At 50.5% G+C, this 19,238-nt stretch overlaps 1 protein-coding gene across 5 annotated transcripts in view; it reads left to right on the plus strand.

Moving 5' to 3' along the window:
- The window catches only part of TIAM1 (TIAM Rac1 associated GEF 1), a 123,049-nt gene that overhangs the window by 57,715 nt on the left and 46,096 nt on the right, over nucleotides 1-19,238 (plus strand). For all 5 annotated transcript variants that reach the window (XM_015647776.3, XM_033519009.1, XM_015647520.3 and 2 more), the window contains 4 exons: nucleotides 9,754-10,201; nucleotides 11,956-12,128; nucleotides 15,893-16,117; nucleotides 17,406-17,591. In XM_015647776.3, the coding sequence (XP_015503262.1) occupies nucleotides 9,754-10,201; nucleotides 11,956-12,128; nucleotides 15,893-16,117; nucleotides 17,406-17,591 (1,032 nt within the window). The remainder of the gene's footprint in view (nucleotides 1-9,753; nucleotides 10,202-11,955; nucleotides 12,129-15,892; nucleotides 16,118-17,405; nucleotides 17,592-19,238) is intronic.

Consider the following 19,238-nt stretch of genomic DNA (forward strand, 5'->3'; position numbering starts at 1 on the left):
AGCACATCCTGCTGCTCCCTGAGCTCTGTCTGAGATCCAGGACTGGGCAGCAAACTCCAGGCAGGCTGTGCAGGGCTCGGGGGAGGCTCCAGGAGCCTGTGCCCCATCCGCTGGCACTGACCCATGGGAGCTGCTGGAATGGGGCTGCTCAGGGACTCCCTGGCTGTGCTCGGTCTGTGGAGATGAGCTGCTGCTAAATATAAAACTGACGTGCTGAAACAGATGCTGCAGCATTCCACAACAACAGCTTTGTTCTTCAAAATCAGCTCTTTGCTCTCGGAGGTGAAAAGCCTCTGGTTTTGCACTGCCTGCACCGGCACAGGATAAAAACCTAGAGAACAACAACATGCAAAAAAGAAAAGAGATGAGTTTTGGCAGCCTCGGACCTAACAGCTTTCCTGAAGATTGTTCAGAAGGTGAAACTGCTGCCTGCAGCCTGCTTTCAAGTGTATTTAAGGAAAAAGAGAATAGAGTCAGTCATGAACAGCGAAGCATTTGTTTTTCTTCTTGGTGCCTATCCTGGCATTCAGAAGATTCCTCTGAGGCATGTAGTGAAAGTCTGGAATTTAAGTAGTATTTTGTGAGGCCTCAGCCATACCCAGGGAAATTATTTCGTGAGGCTGGTTTCACTAGATGTATCTCCCGAGACTGGAGATGATGGCTGTAAGGAGTCTTAGCAGTGATTATTACCATGGATAAATTCAACAAAATTAAAGCTTTGCAAAGGTCAAAATTCCTCCTCCCAAGTCTTTAATCCCAGCAGCATCCTGTAAGTATAAGATAGTTGTCAGAAATGAAGTCATGTCAGCCCCAGCCTAGCCTGAGCAAGCTTAGAGAAATGACTGCCATTATGTGTTTAAAAAGGCAGAAATGAAGTCTCAATTTGCACACAAAGTGAAAGGAGTTCCTTGGTGAGCCTGATGAGGTGGCTTTGGATGGGCTGAGGGGAGGGAAGTGACCAGTCTGTGTCTGCAGCAGGTCCCCAGGCAGCAGTGTCTCACACTTTGCTCCTCTTTCCTTGACACTGCTGACGTGGGGTGTGCTGGGAGCTGAGGTGTGGAGCTGAGCCTGTGTCACTGCCTTGCTCTTACTGTGCTCCTTGGCACTGCTGGCCTGTGCCAGCTGGCACTTGGGCACCTTTTGGGCAGTTTTGTTTCCCTCTGCCCTCCCTGCCTTTCAGCACTTTTATCTTTATACTCTGGATGATCCCCTTGCCCTGGAGCCTGTCATGTGTGTGCTGGAAAACACTTCCTGCTATAAATCTGTGTTTTGACCAGCCTTTTAAACTGCTTCCCCCATCCCAATCCCACAGAATAATTGTCACATCTTAGGGCCCTGAGGGGACACACAAGGGTAACCCAGGGCCGAGTGTAATGGGGTGTTGGACACTGTTTTCCCTCTTGGCCTTGGGGCCAGTGAGGTGTCACTGCTCCATGGAGTCACCTAATGGATTCTCCTAGCCAGGAGTGAAGTTTCTGCCCAGATCCTTGCTGTCAGTCCTCACAAGAATGGAGTTGTATTTGCCAGTGGTTTGAGGTTTTAGCCCACTTTTTGGAAAGCTGTAGCTGGGGTATACATCTGTTTCTTTAGTCTTAGCTGTCCTGGAAGGGCCTGATGATCACTGGTGGGTGACTTTTGACTAGTTTAGTTCCTAAGGGGGTCACTGCCAGAAGGGTGGCTCTGAGCCCACAGCAATGGCCTCGTGCCCTGGTGTTTAGTTCCTGAATCCAGCCACCATTCCACTGCATGCTCAGCTGTGTTCATGAACACCATCATGGTTTCTCTAAGTTAAATTTACTGCAGCTTTCTGTGCTCTGCTGACCAGTGCTCCTGGAAAAATGTATCCCAGAAAGACAGTGCCGGAATCATGGCTGCACATGTTTTCTTCCAATGCCTTATCCACGGGTTCTTTGCAAGGACATAGTTTACATTAAAGGGAAAAACACCAACACTCCAAAAACAGGGAAGAAAAGCTCACCCTGTCCAAATTTAAACCCTAAATTGAACGGTGGGAGTCGCTTTCCACTAATTGAAGGGAGCTTTTTCCCCATGGAGAGACAGTTCTGTTCAATATGCACAAGTGATTAGTGCTCACAGGGTGCCTCTGGGGCACCCACGCAGCAGTTCTGCTTTTCCCAGCATTGTGCCATGAAGGGTTCAGCTCTGCCGAGCGAGACTTCCCGGAGAGCTCTGCTGGGATCATGTTTGGCTTTTGGAGCTGATGTGGTGTAGGTGGAAAGGGCTTCATTGGCTGACATTTGCACCCATTTTTCCTGGAAGAGAGAGAGCACAGGTTGGATACAGCTTGTTCTGGTTGTGGGTTGTGAGATCCCCAGGATCCTGCAGCCTGTTTTGTGGGATCCAGATTTTGTTTAGCTGCCCTGTTGTGTCCTGTGGCAGCTAAACATCTGCCTGCAGGAGACTCCCTCCTCCTCCTCCTCCTCCTCCTGGTGGATGTTCAGGGACAAATGTACCCATGCTCGCCTGCTCTTACGAGCCCTAATTGACATTTCAAGGTGGGAATTTGCCAGAGCAGCTGTGGCTGCCCCTGGATCCCTGACAGGGCCCAAGGCCAGGCTGGACATTTGGGTCTTGGAGAAGCCTGGGATGGTGGAAGGTGTCCCTGCCCATGGCAAGGGATGGAGCAAGATGGGATTTAAGGTTCCTCCCAACCCAAGCCTTCTGTGACTCCATGAATTAAGGGATGAAAACCTTGAGATGTGGTTTTGTGCCCCTTCCAAGCCTGTCTTGCCATCTCTTTATTCCATATTCCTTGTGGAGCTGAGTGGGGGAACGGAACAAACTTCCTGCCTGACTCACTTGGAAGCTGTGCCGGCTTCAGCGCCAGCCCCAGGCCATGTCCTTGGCGTGTTAAATCCCCTTTTGTCCAATTTTCAAATTTATTACTATTTTTAGGCCTCTCTAGGTAACCTGCAGGAATCTGGGATCTCAGACCTTTTGAAAAAAATAATCCTACATAAAAATTTTTGCAGAATATGCAGGAGATGAAAAGGGGTTTTGCAGGAATTAGATCAGGATGTACAGAGAAACCAGTCTAGAATTAGACAATCTCTCCAGTTGATATTTTTTTTTTTTTACTATCTCAGGGAATTCTATAACTGGTTATAGTGTTTCATTATGTTCTGTAGGATGGCTAAACTCCAGAGAGCTGATACTTGGTTTTAAGTTGTGTGAAACTTTCTCACAAAATCGTTTTGTGGCTTGAAGGATATAACCCCAAAATGGAAAAGAACTACACTGGGTCAGTCCCATGGAAGCACCATCCAGCCCAGATCTTGTTCCCCAGAGAGAGTATGGGGTGAAATTTCCTTCAGGGCATTTTTCCCAAAGCCAGCAGGTTGGAGACTGGAGTCTTCCTGTGCAAGGAATGCATCCAAAACCCTCGGGTTGACCTCTGCCCCATGGATTCTCTTTGCCGAAATCATTTTCTGCTTCTGGCTTCCACTGCATCCTGTTCACTCTCTGCAGAGCACTTGTGGCCTTCCAGCCTGCTCCTCCAGCCCCCTCCTCAGCCATGCCTTTTCCAGGCAGAGCATCTTCAGCAGCTGAAGCTCTGCTCCTCTAAAGGAATTCTGCCTGTAGTCTGGAAAGCCTGGCTGTGTGCAGCCTAGGTGTGATTCCTAATCAGATGGTTATGGACCTTTAATCTGAGCTGTTTGACTCCAGATGGAATCAAGGACATAAAGACAGAGTTGACAACGTTCAGTGATAATTCCTGGCACACAGGTTAGTGAGTAGCTAAAGGCAGGGTGTTGCTGGCTGGCAGCTGCAGTGTGGGACTCACTGATTCCCATCCCTTTCAGACAGAGGTTGTTCCCAAGGTCTCAGATGTAGCCTGAGCCACGTTCCCAGACCCCCAAAGCTGGGAACGGGACAATTTGGCTCAGCTGGAACCCACTGAGGAGCAGTGGCCAGCTGCTCACCCTGCTGAGCCCCCAGGCAAACCACCCCCATAACCCAAATATCTCTGCCTTCAGCCCCAGGAGAGCGAGGAGGGCAAGGAAGGGGGTGGGAATGGGCTGGGGGAAACAGAAACCACTCGTTTTTATGGCAGCCCAGGCTTGCACGGGGCAGACTTGGGAATCTGCATCCTGGGTCCTGGTGTGGCAGCTCAGAGTGAGCAGGCCCCTTGAAAGCCTGGACCAAACGAGCTGTTGATAGCCTGGCTGACTGGAAGTGGATTCAGTGAGGAGGAAGGCTGGAATAGAGAGCTTCAGACCCAGACTCAGAGGTCTTTCCTGCCCCGTCACCCAGATGGAGGAGATTAGATCAGGTATTTCCTAGTCGGGATAGTTCAAAGCAAACAGCAGTCACTCCCTTCAGAGCACACAGCTCTGCCCCAATATTGTCATGGAAAGGAGCATGTGAAAATTGGTGTTTTGGTCTTCACTGGCAAATATTTTGATACTCTTTCAAAGATCTTAATTTGTTTTTCTTCCTTAGCTCTCGGCCAGAGGCCAAGGGAAAGCAAATCACCAGTCCTGATATTTGATATAGCTCCACTCAGGCATGTTTTTTTAAACAGTGGGACTTTGTCATTTATACATCTGAAGTGTATATAACAATACTGGCAATAGCTGTATTCTCTGTAAAGCTATACACACTTTGGTATACTTGGATTTAGCTCCAGGTATTTTGCACTTAAAAATCACAGACAGGTTGCCCCAGCTGCTTGTTTGCTGGGTTCTGCTTACTTACATGGGTGCAATTTGCAGGAGTGCTCCTTTCCAGTGAAGTGCTCCATTGAAATGCTCCTTTTCAGAGAGCCCCAGCGTGTGATGCTGTGCCTGGTTATCATCCCTGATGACAGGCAGGGAAATGCATTTCCCTGCTTCCTTAGGTTGGGTGGTTGTTCAGGTGAATTCCTCCCAGATGATGCTGTTCTAGCAGCTGGCCCCCATTTCTACCCTCTCTATTGCATTTCTCAGGAAGAATTGCTTGGCTTTTCTTCTTCTTGGCTTCAGCAAACAAAAAGTAACCCAACCCTGTATTTTAATTTAACTGGGAGGATTTTGATGGCACGTTGCCCTTGGTTTAACTCGAGCACAGTTCGGCTGCTTTTATTAGTTTATGGTTAACTCAGCTCCTCTAGAAACTTCCTTCAACTGGGTGGTCCACTGGGATGAAAGCAGGGTAGATTTGGGGGTTCCTCAGTGTATGCTTTGGGAACAGAGGCATTAAACACTGCAGCACCCGAGAACTGAGGGGACAGAAGGTGGGAACTCGCCCCGGATCCGTCAGGTGTCGGGAGCTGCAGGCAGGGATCACACTGCAAGAGCCTTCACTGGGTTAGGGACAGATTCTCCTTCATGGAATTAGGGACTTCAGTACCCCTCCAAAGTCAGTGCTAGAGCCAGGGAGGAGCTGCTGGGGACAATTTTCATACATTTTATGTCTCACAGCTCCAGGGCTGTACTCTTGCTGCTGCAGGAGTCCCCGTGTGTCCGTGATTTGCCTTTAGGGCATCTAAGGTAAGAAAGCCAAGGTTCCTTGGGGAAGCACAGGGATGATCCTCCTGCAAGGGCCCATGTATTGGCTGGAAAACATCTGGGGAATCAGTGAACCAAAAATGCTGCCAAGCCTCGCTGCCTAGAGCTGAGGTGGCAGCTTGGCATGGAGTGAAGGAGCCAAGGGTAATCCTGAGGGAGCAGCCCGAGCTGCTGCCTGCAGATCTGGGCATTGCAGACCCCGGCACAGTGGTGTTTGCTGCCTGCTGTCCCACAGGAGCACAAGGCATGCACATCTCCTTCCCACATCCCAGTGTCTCCTGGGCTCCTCTTCTGTCCTTCCAGAGTGCCAAATTACACTGCAAGCGTTCACCACGATGAGCTCACAAAGGAATCCTGGGTCCAGATCCACTGAAATCCGTGCCCTAAGACCTTCCCAGGGATTATTGCCCAGACACCTGTGGCTGTGATTCATCCCTGTGTAATAAGACTGCAGTTTATTGCCAGGAGAGGTATCTGGAGGTCTGGACTAGTCCGTTTTTGTCAGGGGCAAATTCGATTTCAGAGAACCGTGACCCAAACCTGCTTGCTTATTAAACTACCCTGAGCAGCTTTAATGACAAATGCAAGTGTTTGTTTATTTTGTTTTTTCTAAATTTAATTTCTTAAAAATTTTGACTCTTTCAGACATTTCAAGAGCTGCTGCCCCAGTGCAGTGAGTGCACAGAAGCAGGAATTAAACCATTTCTCCCACTCAGGTTTCAGTTGCAGTTTAGGATTTATCTTTGCCTCTTGACGTGACTGTGGAGAAAGGATTCAATTTGGGTTTGCAGGGAGCAAACCTTGACCATCAAATGATGGCAGAGTGAATACTGAAAAGAAAGGAAAAACACTTATCAGGCCAATCATCTTCCACATAGGAGCTTCAAAGGGACACCAGTCAGATAAAAGCATGCAAACCATCAGGCTGCTCGCCCATTTGAAATGTATGCTGAGGTGCTTGCCTCAGGAGCAGCCAGACAGGTTGTGTGCAATCACTCTTGCTGAGTGTGAGCATCTGATTGCTCTGTTGCTCAACAGGACAGGGAACAAAGGATATGTATTGGCTTGGAGGGAGCCCCTTCCAAGGAAAACCCCCACTCAGCTGTACTTTTAATTTAATGGCTCATTTAGAAAGAGCTTTAACCAAGAGGAAGTGTTTATATTTATGGAAGTAAGATTTTTCCTACTAAACCAGCCCCCAAGTGCCCATGAATCAGTGCTGTCAGTGGGGCAGGAGAAGGTGATTCACCAGGGCCTGTCAGTGTCTGTGGCAGGGCTGGTGGTGAGAAGTGTGGGAACTGCAGCTCTTGCAGATGCTCTGAGTGTGCCCAGTCATGAGCCAGAGCTGGACAAGGCTTGTCCCATCCTCTGGTTCCTTCCAGCAGAGGCCAGTGCCAGGTATGTTCAACATGGGGACACTTGGAACCTGTCCCAAAACTCCTCCCCTGATTTTTTGCTAGCTGAATGTAGACATTTTTCCTAAAGCAAAGGGGTTTTTTTTCTGTTTATCTTTTAAATTTAGCCAAAATTATTTAACAGGTATGGCTGCAGCAGACATGCAGAGGTATGGGTTACCACGTGAGCACATGCAGAAGCTACAGCAGCAGGTGCATTAGCCTGATGTAGCTTTTGCATTGCAGTTTCATTCCCCACTGCCTTGTTTGGCTTGTTTTGCCTGAAACCCAGGGTTCACGTGAGGAAGAAACCCTGTATTTGAGTGGGTTGCTAATACTTCCAGTGGCACTTTCCCCAGTTGGTTCAGCAGTTCAGTTGCTCTCTGCTCTTGATGGGGCTGTGATAACTCGTTCCACTTCATTGCACCGGGCTGCTCCTAGGGCTGCCCTGGCACGTGGCCTCGGTGCTGACAATGGTCCCACATGGATGGATGGATCTCTGTGGCACTGGGCATTCCACCTCTCCCTCCTCTGTCCCATCAGGATGTCTGCTGAGCCTCCTTGCCTGCCCCTGGGCGCCTCCAGGGACACGGCAGCACTGCCAGAGTAAGGAATGGCACTGCTCCTCCGAGCCCTCCCGCAGTGCCAGGGGTCCCAGAGCCCCGTGGAACCTCTGCCACAAGTCTTGAGAAGGAGTGTTTAGGAGTGGAAAAGGGAGGGCAAGGAGCAGAGGGAGATTAGGAGCAGGGCTGGAACATTACACTGGAAAGGTATTTTGACGAGTCCAGCCTATCACTCACATTGTGATAAAGATTGTAGAGATCTTTGCAAAATGTGCCATGGTTTAACCTCATGAGCAAGTATAACAACTATATTTACTCTGAGATCTCCATCCTTGAGGGATTTTTATAAATAATTTTTTTTATAAACTGATATACTCATATGTTAGTTACAGAGTATAATCCCCCTTTATTGACAGGGAAACTGAGGCAGATAAAACATGTCTCACCAAGGTCATCTGAAAGGCTGTAACCTTACAAATCCTATCTCACTTCCCCTCGCCAGATATTCCTCCTTTGCACAGGGTGAGAAGGTAATTGGCCTTCCAAAACCCAGAGTGTTGGAACAGCAGGATCCATGTGTGGCTGTGAGAGCTGCTCTGGGTGGGGACAGGGCTGTACTTCCAGGAAACCCTGCTCATCTCTTTCACACATGGAAGAGCAGAGCAATCCTGGCCTGGCCAGGGCAGCCTGTCTGTCACTGTGTGCTGCATTAAATAACCAGATGGACCAGCAGAGCTGTGCTCATTGAGCGGGGAAGGAAGTGCTTATTCTTCCAGCTGGACTCCAAGTGTCCCTTGGGAAGCGGTGTTTATAAAGAACGAGTCCATCCATTGCAAATTAATGCCTTAAAAGTTAGTCAGCCCTTCCCCTGCCCCTAAGCTCTCCCCAGCCAGCCCTTGCTCCGCAGGAGGATGATTTCACACTGAGCTGATGGAGAGTTTCTTTGTTTCCACAGAGCTGCTCTTGGATACAAAGAAAACTGGTGCTTGAACCAACATCTGGAAGCTTGTTTTCTCTCAAAATAAATACTCCATTCTGCTACCTCTTCTCAGAGACCCATCTTTTCTTTTTTTTTTTTTTAAACTTGTGAATCAAGAGCTAGCTGCTCTTGCAGGAGAGGTAGAGGTTGAAATCACTGTTGTTTTTGGCCATATTTCTCACTTCTTTGCATCCTCTTTGCTCAAGTGCCTAAAATGTTTGTTTCCATTTACAGGGTTTGGCCTTTGTTTGTCCGCCAAAATCTGCCACAGATGCCTGTAGATACCGAGGTGGTGGTGGGTATCCCCCTGGGGGGATTGGCCTTGTAGCAGGGGGCAGGCTGAGTCACAGGCTTCAAAACCCCAATTCAATGGGGTTTTCTCCTGTCTTGCTCAAATTGGCTGTATTCTTGTCTCTTCTGATCCTTGCACTGCAAGTTCCTGGGAACCAGGAGGGGTCTGTGGGATTTGGTGGGGAATATCAAATGGCACATCATTATGGTTCATGATGAGAACAGAAATAATCTCAACCACGTTAACCTGTCAGGAGGGAAAAAAAAAAAAAGGAACCTTTTTGGTTACATAATTTTCAAAGGTCAGCCTTGGGGTGTCTGAAATGTATCTTCAGCTGGAGGTGTGAATGCACAATATCAATGTTTTCTCCTCAAAACGCGTAGGTTGGGCGCTGCTTTTCTCAACGCTGCCAGTTTTTGCTACCATATGTTCTCCTTTTGCAAAACCTTTAGCACTGTTAACTTGGCTTAATGTAAACAGATGATGCTGCATCTTATATTCCAAATTGCCAAGGCCGCGGAGGCACCACCTGGAGCGGTGCATGTGTGACTGGTCTTTCCTAACCTGTTCTGGAAGCTGTGCCTCGACCCCACCTTTTCCTCCAGTTGTTTGTCTCCAGAAGGAAGGAATCCTGCCTTAGATGCCCCTGAGGCAAAGTCCACACCAAGTCCCACAGGGACTCCTGCAGCAGTGGGGAAACACGGCCCTGGAGCTGTGAGATGTTAAATGTTGAGAATGCAGCTGTCCCCATGAAGCTGCAGAGAGATTCGTGGCACACTGAAGGTGATGAAGCCACCTTTCTCTCCAAGGTGGAGAGCTCTCTGCTGTCCCAGGACAGCTGTGGTGCCCCTTTGTCACTACCCCACCTTTTCCTCCAGTTGTCCTAGCGTGGAGAAGGGCCGAGGGATTCCCATTGCTAGGAAAAACAGAGGTGTGAAGAACCATGGTGTTCCCAGGCAGGTCCAGGGCCTGGCCACACTCTCCCCTCCTCACCCCACGTCTCTCTCTCCGCCAGGACGTCAACGCGGGCGAGGGCAGCGAGTTCACCGACAGCGGCATCGAGGGCGCAGCCACGGACACGGACCTGCTGTCGCGGCGCTCCAACGCCACCACGGCCAGCTACTCGCCGCCCGCCGGCCGCGCCTTCATCGGCAGCGACAGCGGCAGCAGCTCGGCGGGCGATGGGCTGCGCCAGGGCGTCTACGAGAACTTCCGCCGCGAGCTGGAGATGAGCACCACCAACAGCGAGCACCTGGAGGAGGCGGGCTCGGCCCTGAGCGACGAGCAGAGCAGCGGCACCCTCAGCTCCCCCGGCCAGTCCGATATCCTGCTGAGCGCCGCGCAGGGCACCGTGCGCAAGGCCGGCGCCCTGGCCGTCAAAAACTTCCTGGTGCACAAGAAGAACAAGAAGGTGGAGTCGGCCACGCGCAGGAAGTGGAAGCACTACTGGGTGTCCCTGAAAGGTACCGGGGAGAGCGGGCTGGGGTCCGGTGGGGCGGCCAGACCAGGGGCCTGGACTCGTAACAAAAGCTGCCGTGGTCTTCAGTATCGTTCACTTGGAGCGTGGGGAAATGGCCCTGCTGGTTTTTTGTGTGCTGGTCGTTGATGTGCTCAGCCGTGGCACGTGTGTAGTCCAAGACACGGCAGTGAGGTTCATAGCTTGATTGGAGCCCTGCTGGCACCACCCAGGGAGGGTTCCCTTGGAGAAGCGTGCCCATGGCTTGCTGGCAGCTGAATGAATGCCCATGTGCCACCGCAGGCACACCACGGTGGTGACAATGACACGGGGCCTCTGCCACGCTCTGCGTCCCTCCCGTACCTCTCCTTCCCCGGGAGGTGCTTCATGAGTATAAATACTCAGGGTTGCAGCACATTTGCGAGGTGGACAGGAGGCTGTGGTGGGTCGTCAAGGCTGATGTGTGGCTCTGGCTGTGTCACCTGTACCCACCCAGCTGCCCTGCTCCCTCCTCGGCGGCTGGGCCACAGACCCTCCTCTCTCCGGGTTGTTGCAGTCTGTTAGGCACGTGCTCTCAAACTCATCCTCATGTGCTTCATCAGCAAGGGAACTGGAAGCCACAGTTTTGGGGCTGGCCTCCCTCTGCTCTGCTGTGGAGGCAGAGCCGCGTCTCCTGCTCTAGGTGGGGTCACCCAAAAGGCTCAGTGTGCTCAAACCCTGTCCTCCCCACAGAGAGCTCTTCCTAGAGCACTTGTTTATTTTTCATTTGCAGCGCTATTTTAAAGCCAACAGCAAAGTTTGGAGCTAGCTCTTGCTTGGGGTGGCTGCAGAGCTGGGGAAATGGGAGAGGGGAGGTGAGGGGCAGCCCTGATCTCCTGGGAAGGGGGCAGGAAGGTCTTGCTGTGAGGAGCAGGCAAACAAAGGGCCATCTGGGAGAAGAAAGGGGAAGGATGAGCAGGGGAGGGATGTTGTTTTGAAGTGCTTTGGCTCAAGTGGAGTGTTAACTCCTTGGATTGCTGTGCCCTGGTACTGGCAGTGTTTAACTGAGGCTTTGAAGTGAGCAGCTGCCATTGTTTGGCTGCAAATTGTTTTCTGAAGAGCTGGGTACCAGAGCATCATCCCTTTCCAGTGACACAGCAACTACGTGCCAGCCTGTAAATAACTGGAGATAATGTGGGAAGGTGGGAGAGGTGGAGACCCTTTTCTTTTTGGAATCTCCCAAATTGCACACATGCTCTATACTTTGTTTTCCTTCCCCGGGAGGATTGTAGAGATTATTTTGCAACACCGAGCAGGTTGTTTGCCGTCCCCAATTAAGTTTTTTTGTCCATCAGTCTTTCAGCAAGCACAGCTCACCCCAGCCCATTTTAATTCCAGTTACTGTCTGCATCCAGTAATTAAATGGCTTGATCTTAGCCTTGCAGGGACTATAGCAGCAGCTGCAGAGGCTGAGGCTGGGCCATGCCCGGGGGCCTGTCTGCTCCCAGGGCTGGCTCACAGCTGATTGTCACCCTCAGGGGACCAGAATCGCAGGCATGGGGTGGCCATGAGCCCAAACTTGTGATTTCTTATGATGTTTCTCATCCAGGAGTGTATTTTACTGCCCGTGACTTTCTGTTTTGACAGTCCTAGGAAGAACAAAACTCAGGGGGAACAAAACAGCCCTGGGTCAGGGCTCACTGTGCCCTGCAGCTCGTGATGTGCCTGCTTGCCATTAAAACCAGCAGAGCATTTGAATGTGTTGCTTGTTGTCCCTTGCAGGCTGCACGTTGTTCTTCTACGAGACTGATGGCAGGTCTGGCATTGACCACAACAGCATCCCCAAACACGCTGTCTGGGTGGAGAACAGCATCGTGCAAGCCGTGCCTGAGCACCCCAAGAAGGACTTTGTCTTCTGCCTTAGCAACTCCCTTGGGGACGCTTTCCTCTTCCAGGTTGGTTTTTGCCAAGCTTTTTTCTGTCTCCCAGCCAGGAGGACATCTGAGCTCTGGTTGAGATCAGTGGAAAGTCCTGCTGACTCCAGTAGGTTTGGGGTTTTCCTTTGGAAGGACACGATCTGAACATGATCAGTGTCAAATCTGCTTTTTTAATAACTGGCTGGACCCTCTTTGTGTGGATGGCTGGGGCAGAGAACGAAGAAATGCCCCAGCATTGCCGTAAGAACTGGTTGGGCAGCATGCTTCAAACACACAGACCAAGCCAGTCACCACACAGGACATCCAGCTGGGCATTAAATGTGCTGTGCCACTCTCTGTGTCTTGTAAAAGACCTGTGTCAAAGGAGGGCCTTGCAGAGAGGCTCGAGAGGATGACAAGAGCAGTAGGAAGTGCATGGGGATGTCTGGATCTGCAGGTGCTCTCCCAGAGGGGCTACAGAATCCAGCTGCCCCTTGTTCACATATTTTGCTGCTGCCCAGGAGGAGATTGGAAGTGCAGGAATTTAATCAGGAAAGAGAAATGTCTTAATTTTGCTGGGCACATTAAAAAAAAATTCCCAGGACTTACATCAAAGACCATCCATTAGTTGGTGAGTTTCACTTGAAAAGATTTCTGTAATTTGGTAACCACTGCTTCCCTGAGTGATTTTTAGGTTGTCATCCCCTTTTTTATGTCAAGCTGGCACTAAGCAGAGTGTGACATTCTGTTATTTGCAATTGGCAGAACATGCTGAGGTAGTTGTATTTCCTCTACTTTTGATTCAGTTTTCTTCACTGGAGAAATCCCTTTATTTCTCTTTCCAATGACAATGGAGTTTCTTGCCTTCCCAAACCGGAAGCTGCTCTGGGGCAGGATGTGTCCCCACATCATCACTCCCTTGTATTCCAGAGCAAAAAAATTAAAATTACGCTGTGTTGTAGGTCCTTGCAGCTGTACTTGCAAAGGGCTGGATTCTCAAACTGGTGTAAAAAAAAGCCCTTCTGATTCTTGGAGGGACTGAGTGTCTGACCCATCTTTTTTTGAGGACTAACTTCTCTGCCACCTCAATGGGATTTTTCCTCAGCTCCTTCTGTAGTAGTGCCCCTGTCCCTCTCTCCTTCACGTCTTCCCTGGGAAGGGGATGTGTGTTTTGGCACCTGCACACCTTCCTCCAGGTGAGAGGGAATCACAGAGCCTCACAATGGCCTGGGTTGGAAGGGACCTTAAAGCTCATCCAGTTCCACCCCCTGCCATGGGCAGGGACACCTTCCCCTGTCCCAGGTTGCTTCAAGTCCCAATGTCCAGCCTGGCCTTGGACACTGCCAGGGATCCAGAGGCAACCACAGCTGCTCTGGGTACCCTGTGCCAGGGCCTGCCCACCCTCCCAGGGAACAATTCCTTTCCCATATCCCACCTAATCCTGCCCTCTGGCAATGGGAAGCCATTCCCTGTGTCCTGTCCTTCCATGTCCCTACAAAGAATCCCTCTCTGTCTTTCTTGTGGGCTCCCAGACTGGAGTGGCCCAGTGAGGTCACCCCAAAGCTTATTCTCTAGAAGCCCGGTGACATTATGTCACAGGTAGGTTTTTGTGTAGGGAAGAAGCAAAAGTGAGCCTTTTCAAGCAAAACCCAGTCATTTCTATTGCCAGAAAGGTTCTGTGATGTGTCCCCTCTGCCACGGGGGCAGAGAAGGAGGGGATGTCCCGAGAGTGCCCCCAGCCAGCACAGAGCTGTAGGAGCGGGTTTGGCAAGGACAGGCAGAGCCCTGCAGGAGGCTCTTTCTGCACTGTGGAAAACAGGGCTGGCTGTGATCCCACACATCCTGGACAGCTGGTAAGGAGCCTGCCCACTGCAGTGCCCCCAGAGGCATCCCCATCCTCGCACAGGGCTCAGGCAGCTTCGGCTGTGCCCACACAAAGCCAGCCTGGCACGTGTCACTGTGTGTGCCGGCAGCTCACAGCAGCCTGGGACAGCACCCACGTGTGTCAGGTGTTTGCAGCCTGCTTGGGTTCCCCTGGCCCTTGAGAAGGGCACTGATTCCCATCACCCACCTAGGGCTGGGTCTTCAGCTCCTAAAATCCACTCCAGACCCCTTTTACCCTCCCTCTCCTCAGGAAACCCAGAAGAAGAATTAATCTAATTGTATGCAGATAATGCTTTGAAATGTAATAAGTCAGCAAACACTGTTAGGATTTTGCTAGGAATTAACAAACACAGCATCTCATTCTAAGCCCAGTGCTGATCTCTTCTCTGCTGGGGATGAGGTTTCACCACCTGACTGTGGGCAAAGTGTCTCCTGTTCTGGCAGATAATTCCAGTATTTCCAGCAGCCGTTCCTTTGCTAGAGGGACTCACAGTGTCCTCAGCAGCTGAATGAGAGCCTGCTGGTGCTACTGCCTGGGCAGAGGGCCTGACCAGTTTCAGCTGTGTCCTGTGTACAGTGCCAGCTGGAGCCAAGGGAATTGGGAAGGAGGAGGTCAGTCCTGGAGCAGATCCTGTTTGTGCTTAGGACTTCTAGCCTGAGTGAGGAAAGTGGTGTCATTCTGGGACAGCTGTGTCCCACTTGTTTCAGCACCACAAAAGTTTGGGGAGCATCAGTCTGAAGGCCAGCTGGGCTTCTCTGGGAAGCTCTCCTGAGCTTCATCCGTGGCTGTCAGTTGTGACCTCAGCGAGGGTGACCTTCCTCATCTTCTCCAGCAAATGGTGGAGTCATGCTGGGCTGTCTATTAATAGATCAGCATCATCAGAAAGTTTAATTAGAACAGGGTGGTTTGGCACCTTGCTACTTTTCCAGCCAGGAGCCAAATACCAGTGTGATTATTGCCACAGGCTGACACTCACAGAAAGTCCTCTGCAACCCTGAGCTGGCTGGAAAGTTTGTTTTATGACCTACTGTAAAAAGGAATGGAGTTTAGTAAAAGGCCTTAAGAAGATTGACTTTTTATTTTGAAAATCTGGAAAGAAGAATCTGGAAAGTTCTCTGGAACAGTTCTCTTCCAGAAAACACTACTGGTGTCCCATGCTCCAGCCTGGTGTCTCATGGAGTGCTTTGGGCTGGAAGGGACATTAGAGATTATCCAGTTCCACGCCCTGCCATGGGCAGGAACACCTTCCACTATTCCAAGTTGCTCCAAGGCCTGTCCAGCCTGGCCTTGGACACTTCCAGCAAGGAGAAACGTTCCCTTTTCCCAAACTGCTATATCTATGCTTGGGAAGGGACACAGCCAGAGCTGTGAAAACGAGGATGAGCCTTTAATGGTAACAGGGGTGTCACCAGAGAGCTTTGGGACCTTCAGAAACAGAAAGCTTGTTTGTCTGTGCACCATAGTAGAGCTACTCATACTTCTCATGGTCACCTTTTAATTTATGATTAATTTATGATTAACTGCTGCAAGCCAGGAAAGCTGTCCATCCTGGGAAGAGTACAGCGCTGGTGCATTCCCTGCCTTAAGGATCTGGAGTTTAGAAATCACGGTAAAATGCCAAGCTAGAAGTTATGGCAGCACTGAGCCAGGGAGGTAATTCCTGAGGCCTTGCTGGGAAGCACCCACAGCTGCAAAGCACAGATAGAGGTGTAATTCCAAGTGCTGAGTGCCTGGTGCTGAGTTAAAAATGGCCTGCTTATGGATGATGGGGGGTGATTACTTCGACAGGAGTAAGTGGATTTAAGGCTTTGAATCTTGAGATCAAAGGGAAAGGAAACTCCTTGGAATTGCATTTGTTAATCTGCAATCAGTTTCAGAGAGGATCCTGAGTGCCTCTGCCCTCTTTCCCCGCATGCAGACGTGCAGCCAGACGGAGCTGGAGAACTGGATCACGGCGATCCACTCGGCCTGTGCCACCGCCGTGGCGCGGCAGCACCACAAGGAGGACACGGTCAAGCTGCTCAAAACAGAGATCAAAAAGCTGGAGCAGAAGATAGACATGGACGAGAAGATGAAGAAAATGGGTGAAATGCAGCTGTCCTCTGTCACAGACTCCAAGAAGAAGAAGACCATACTGGATCAGGTAAGCTCTTGCTGATGTGAAATTAGTCCCTAGCGAGGGTTTAAGGCCTTTCAGAGGTTGATGTGAGCTCTCTGGAGCCAGGTGGGAGCAGGAGAGCTGGGCTGGCTGCCTTAGCTGCACCATTTCCTCACTAAGGTCCAGCATGGGCCTTTTCTGCTGGCCTCCAGGAGATTTGGATAGCAGGAGGTTGACTGAGGAGGCTGCCAGGCCACAGCTGGAGGATGCCGTGGGGAACAGCTGCTCACACACCAACAAACACTGCTGCTTCTGCTGGCAGCTGGCCTGAAGAAGCCATGCCTGGTTTCTGCTTGTCACAAGGGTCTGCCTTGACCTTGTGGCTGCATCCCTGGCTCCCCCTGGGGCTGCTCCTCCTGCCATCAAGTGGACAGCGTGGCTGGGTTTCAGAAGCAGAGAGCCTCGAGCAGATGTCTCTCCCGCTGCTGCAGCAGCACCTTATTTTGGGAAGCTTAACATATGGCTCCTGCTTCCCTCATTTGGAGCTCTGCTACCACGGCTGCCAAGTGTGTAATGCAAGGCATGGGAAGTGTTTGGGGCTGAGCTAGAGAGATTTGTACCCCCTGGAAGCCCGTGAGAAGGGGAAATAGGGGAGAAAGGGGAGGGAGATGCTAAAGAGCTCCACTCAAAGCTGTCAGTCACAGTGAGAGGGCAGAGCAGCCTCTCTCTTTATGTAACTGAGTTTGTCTGGATGCTTTGAAACTGCTTCCTATAAGCTATTTGAATTATTTAAATAAGTCCTTCCATAGGCTGATTACAGCACTCTTCCACTGATCAGATTAATTATCCCCAGTGTATGGCACTTTTTCAAGCTCTGTTGTTGCTCACAGCAAAGCTGCTGCTGTGGCTGCTGATTTGGGATGCCCTGTGCCTGCAGTTTGGTGGGGTTTGCTCTTCTGGTTCCTCACATGCTCTTGATGCATGAAAAAAGCCTCCTAAGGGACTGCTGAGCAGAGAATCCTGGAAATACAAAGAAAATTAAAAATGAAATTTTAATCCTGTTAATTAGCATTGTATCAAAGGAGCGGTTGTCCCAGGAGGAGACTTCTGCCATGAATGTAGAAAAAGTTGTTTTCCATCTAATGAAAACTCTTAATATTTGCATCCTTTGGGGGGTTGGGAGGGTGGGGGAGAGTGGGAAAATCAGGAATCGGGGTTTGTTGAGTGAGATCAGCGTTGGTGAAAAGGATGTGCTGCTGGGAATTTTCTCAAGGCATTTACCAGCCTCTTCTCCCCTTCTCTTCCCTCTCTCTGGAACCTCTGCCGGACCCAGATCTTCGTGTGGGAGCAGAACCTGGAGCAGTTCCAGATGGATCTGTTCCGGTACCGCTGTTACCTGGCGAGCCTGCAGGGCGGGGAGCTGCCCAACCCCAAGCGCCTGCTGGCCTTCGCCAGCCGCCCCACCAAGGTGGCCATGGGCCGCCTGGGCATCTTCTCCGTGTCGTCCTTCCACGCTCTGGTGAGTGGGCACGGGCAGGGCTGGGCACTGCAGGGTCAGGGATCAGAGATCCTGCTCCCAGAGGGGCTGGGGGTGGCTGGAGGAGCTGCTGCTTGCTGCCTCTTCGACCTGTACGTGTCATTTTGAATTTCCACCATCGACAGATTTTCCTGTTGATGCCTAGAGAGGCTACCTGGAACAGAGGCAGGACAGAGTGGAAGGAATAAAGTAGGTGTTTATTAGAAAACCTTCAAATGATGCACCTTGGGCTGTGGCTCCAGCCAAGATGAACTCTGAGTCATGAGTTTTCACGCTTTTAAAAGTTTTGGTCCATTTCCACATTTAATTGTCCAATTACAGCTTCAGGTGATGGAGTCCCATTCTCCCAGATTGCTCTCCTCAGTTCACTGCTGTTTATACATTTTGGGCCTGAGGCTGCAGTGGTGTCCTTGGTTCTGGGCCTGGAAAAGGATTGCTGTGTCTGCCTGAGCCGTGAGGAGAACTTGCTGACACTCTATATGAAGTGCAGAGTCACACACCAATGCAGGGCAGAATCTGGAAGAAATGAAAGCTAAAACTTAAGGCATCACTGTTACAAGAGCAGGGTCATCTCAAGTGCCCATGAATTTGGGCTTGATCCACACATCCTGTGAAGACAGTGGAGCTGCTCTGAGACCCTCAGCCTGTGCTGGCTGAGACCTTCTCAAGCATATCTGACTTCCATGGATGGAACTACTGACCAGTTACTCCACTATCCACCCTCTGCTCATCAACACCTGGTGCTCCTCAAGGGAGGGGAAATGTTCTTCTCTGCTACCTAAGGTGTGGCAAATAATGGTTGTTTAAATTGAAGTACTGTAACAACCCAGCTCTTAAAAGTACAGGGAAATGTTTTGCAAAGTGCTGGGGTTTTAATGAATTTAAGTTCTTGTAGTTTCGGCTTGGACTCCTGGAGTTTCTCAGAAATAGCTGAGCTGCACTGTTGTCTTGTAGATGTCAGCTGTAGCCTTCAGCTGAATGCAGAGCTGTAATTCAGTTAGGGGCGTTTTTATTCTTTCCTATATGAAAAGATTAGCGTCATCATCTGCTAATTGCTGGTGGATTTATTATATTTTTTAAGTGGCGGGCTGTAATTTGCATTTATGCTGGGAGTTTTTTTTGCATCAAGCAAAGCACTGAGCGCTAGGCTGAAAAACAGTCTGTCTCTTCATGCTGGTGTCTCTGGAGAGCCAAGGGAAAAAATATGTTTTGAAAATGTTGTGTTGGAAGAGACACGTGTTCTCTTCTCTTCTCAGCAAACTCTCATGTCCTCCTTTGCCCCCAGGAACGTGGGGAAATGCAACCTCATGTTAGAAACCCCAACTCAAGTTTCAGGGAGGGAATTTACCCAGAGCAGCTGTGGCTGCCCCTGGCTCCCTGGCAGTGTCCAAGGCCAGGCTGGACACTGGAGCTTGGAGCAGCCTGGGACAGGGGGAGGTGTCCCTGCCATGGCAGGGGTGGGGTGGGATGGGCTTTGAGGTCCCCTCTGTCCCAAATCATTCTGTGATTCCATGAGCCAAATCTCCTGCAGATGTTCCTCAGTACATTCATCCAAGGCTGTGCTAAGTTATCCCAGGTGGCCCTGCATAAATGTCCCAGGTAGAGCCGTGGGAGCTCTCACGGTCTGGG

Source organism: Parus major, chromosome 1 (assembly GCF_001522545.3).
Source record: "Parus major isolate Abel chromosome 1, Parus_major1.1, whole genome shotgun sequence".
Classification (NCBI taxonomy): Eukaryota; Metazoa; Chordata; class Aves; order Passeriformes; family Paridae; genus Parus; species Parus major.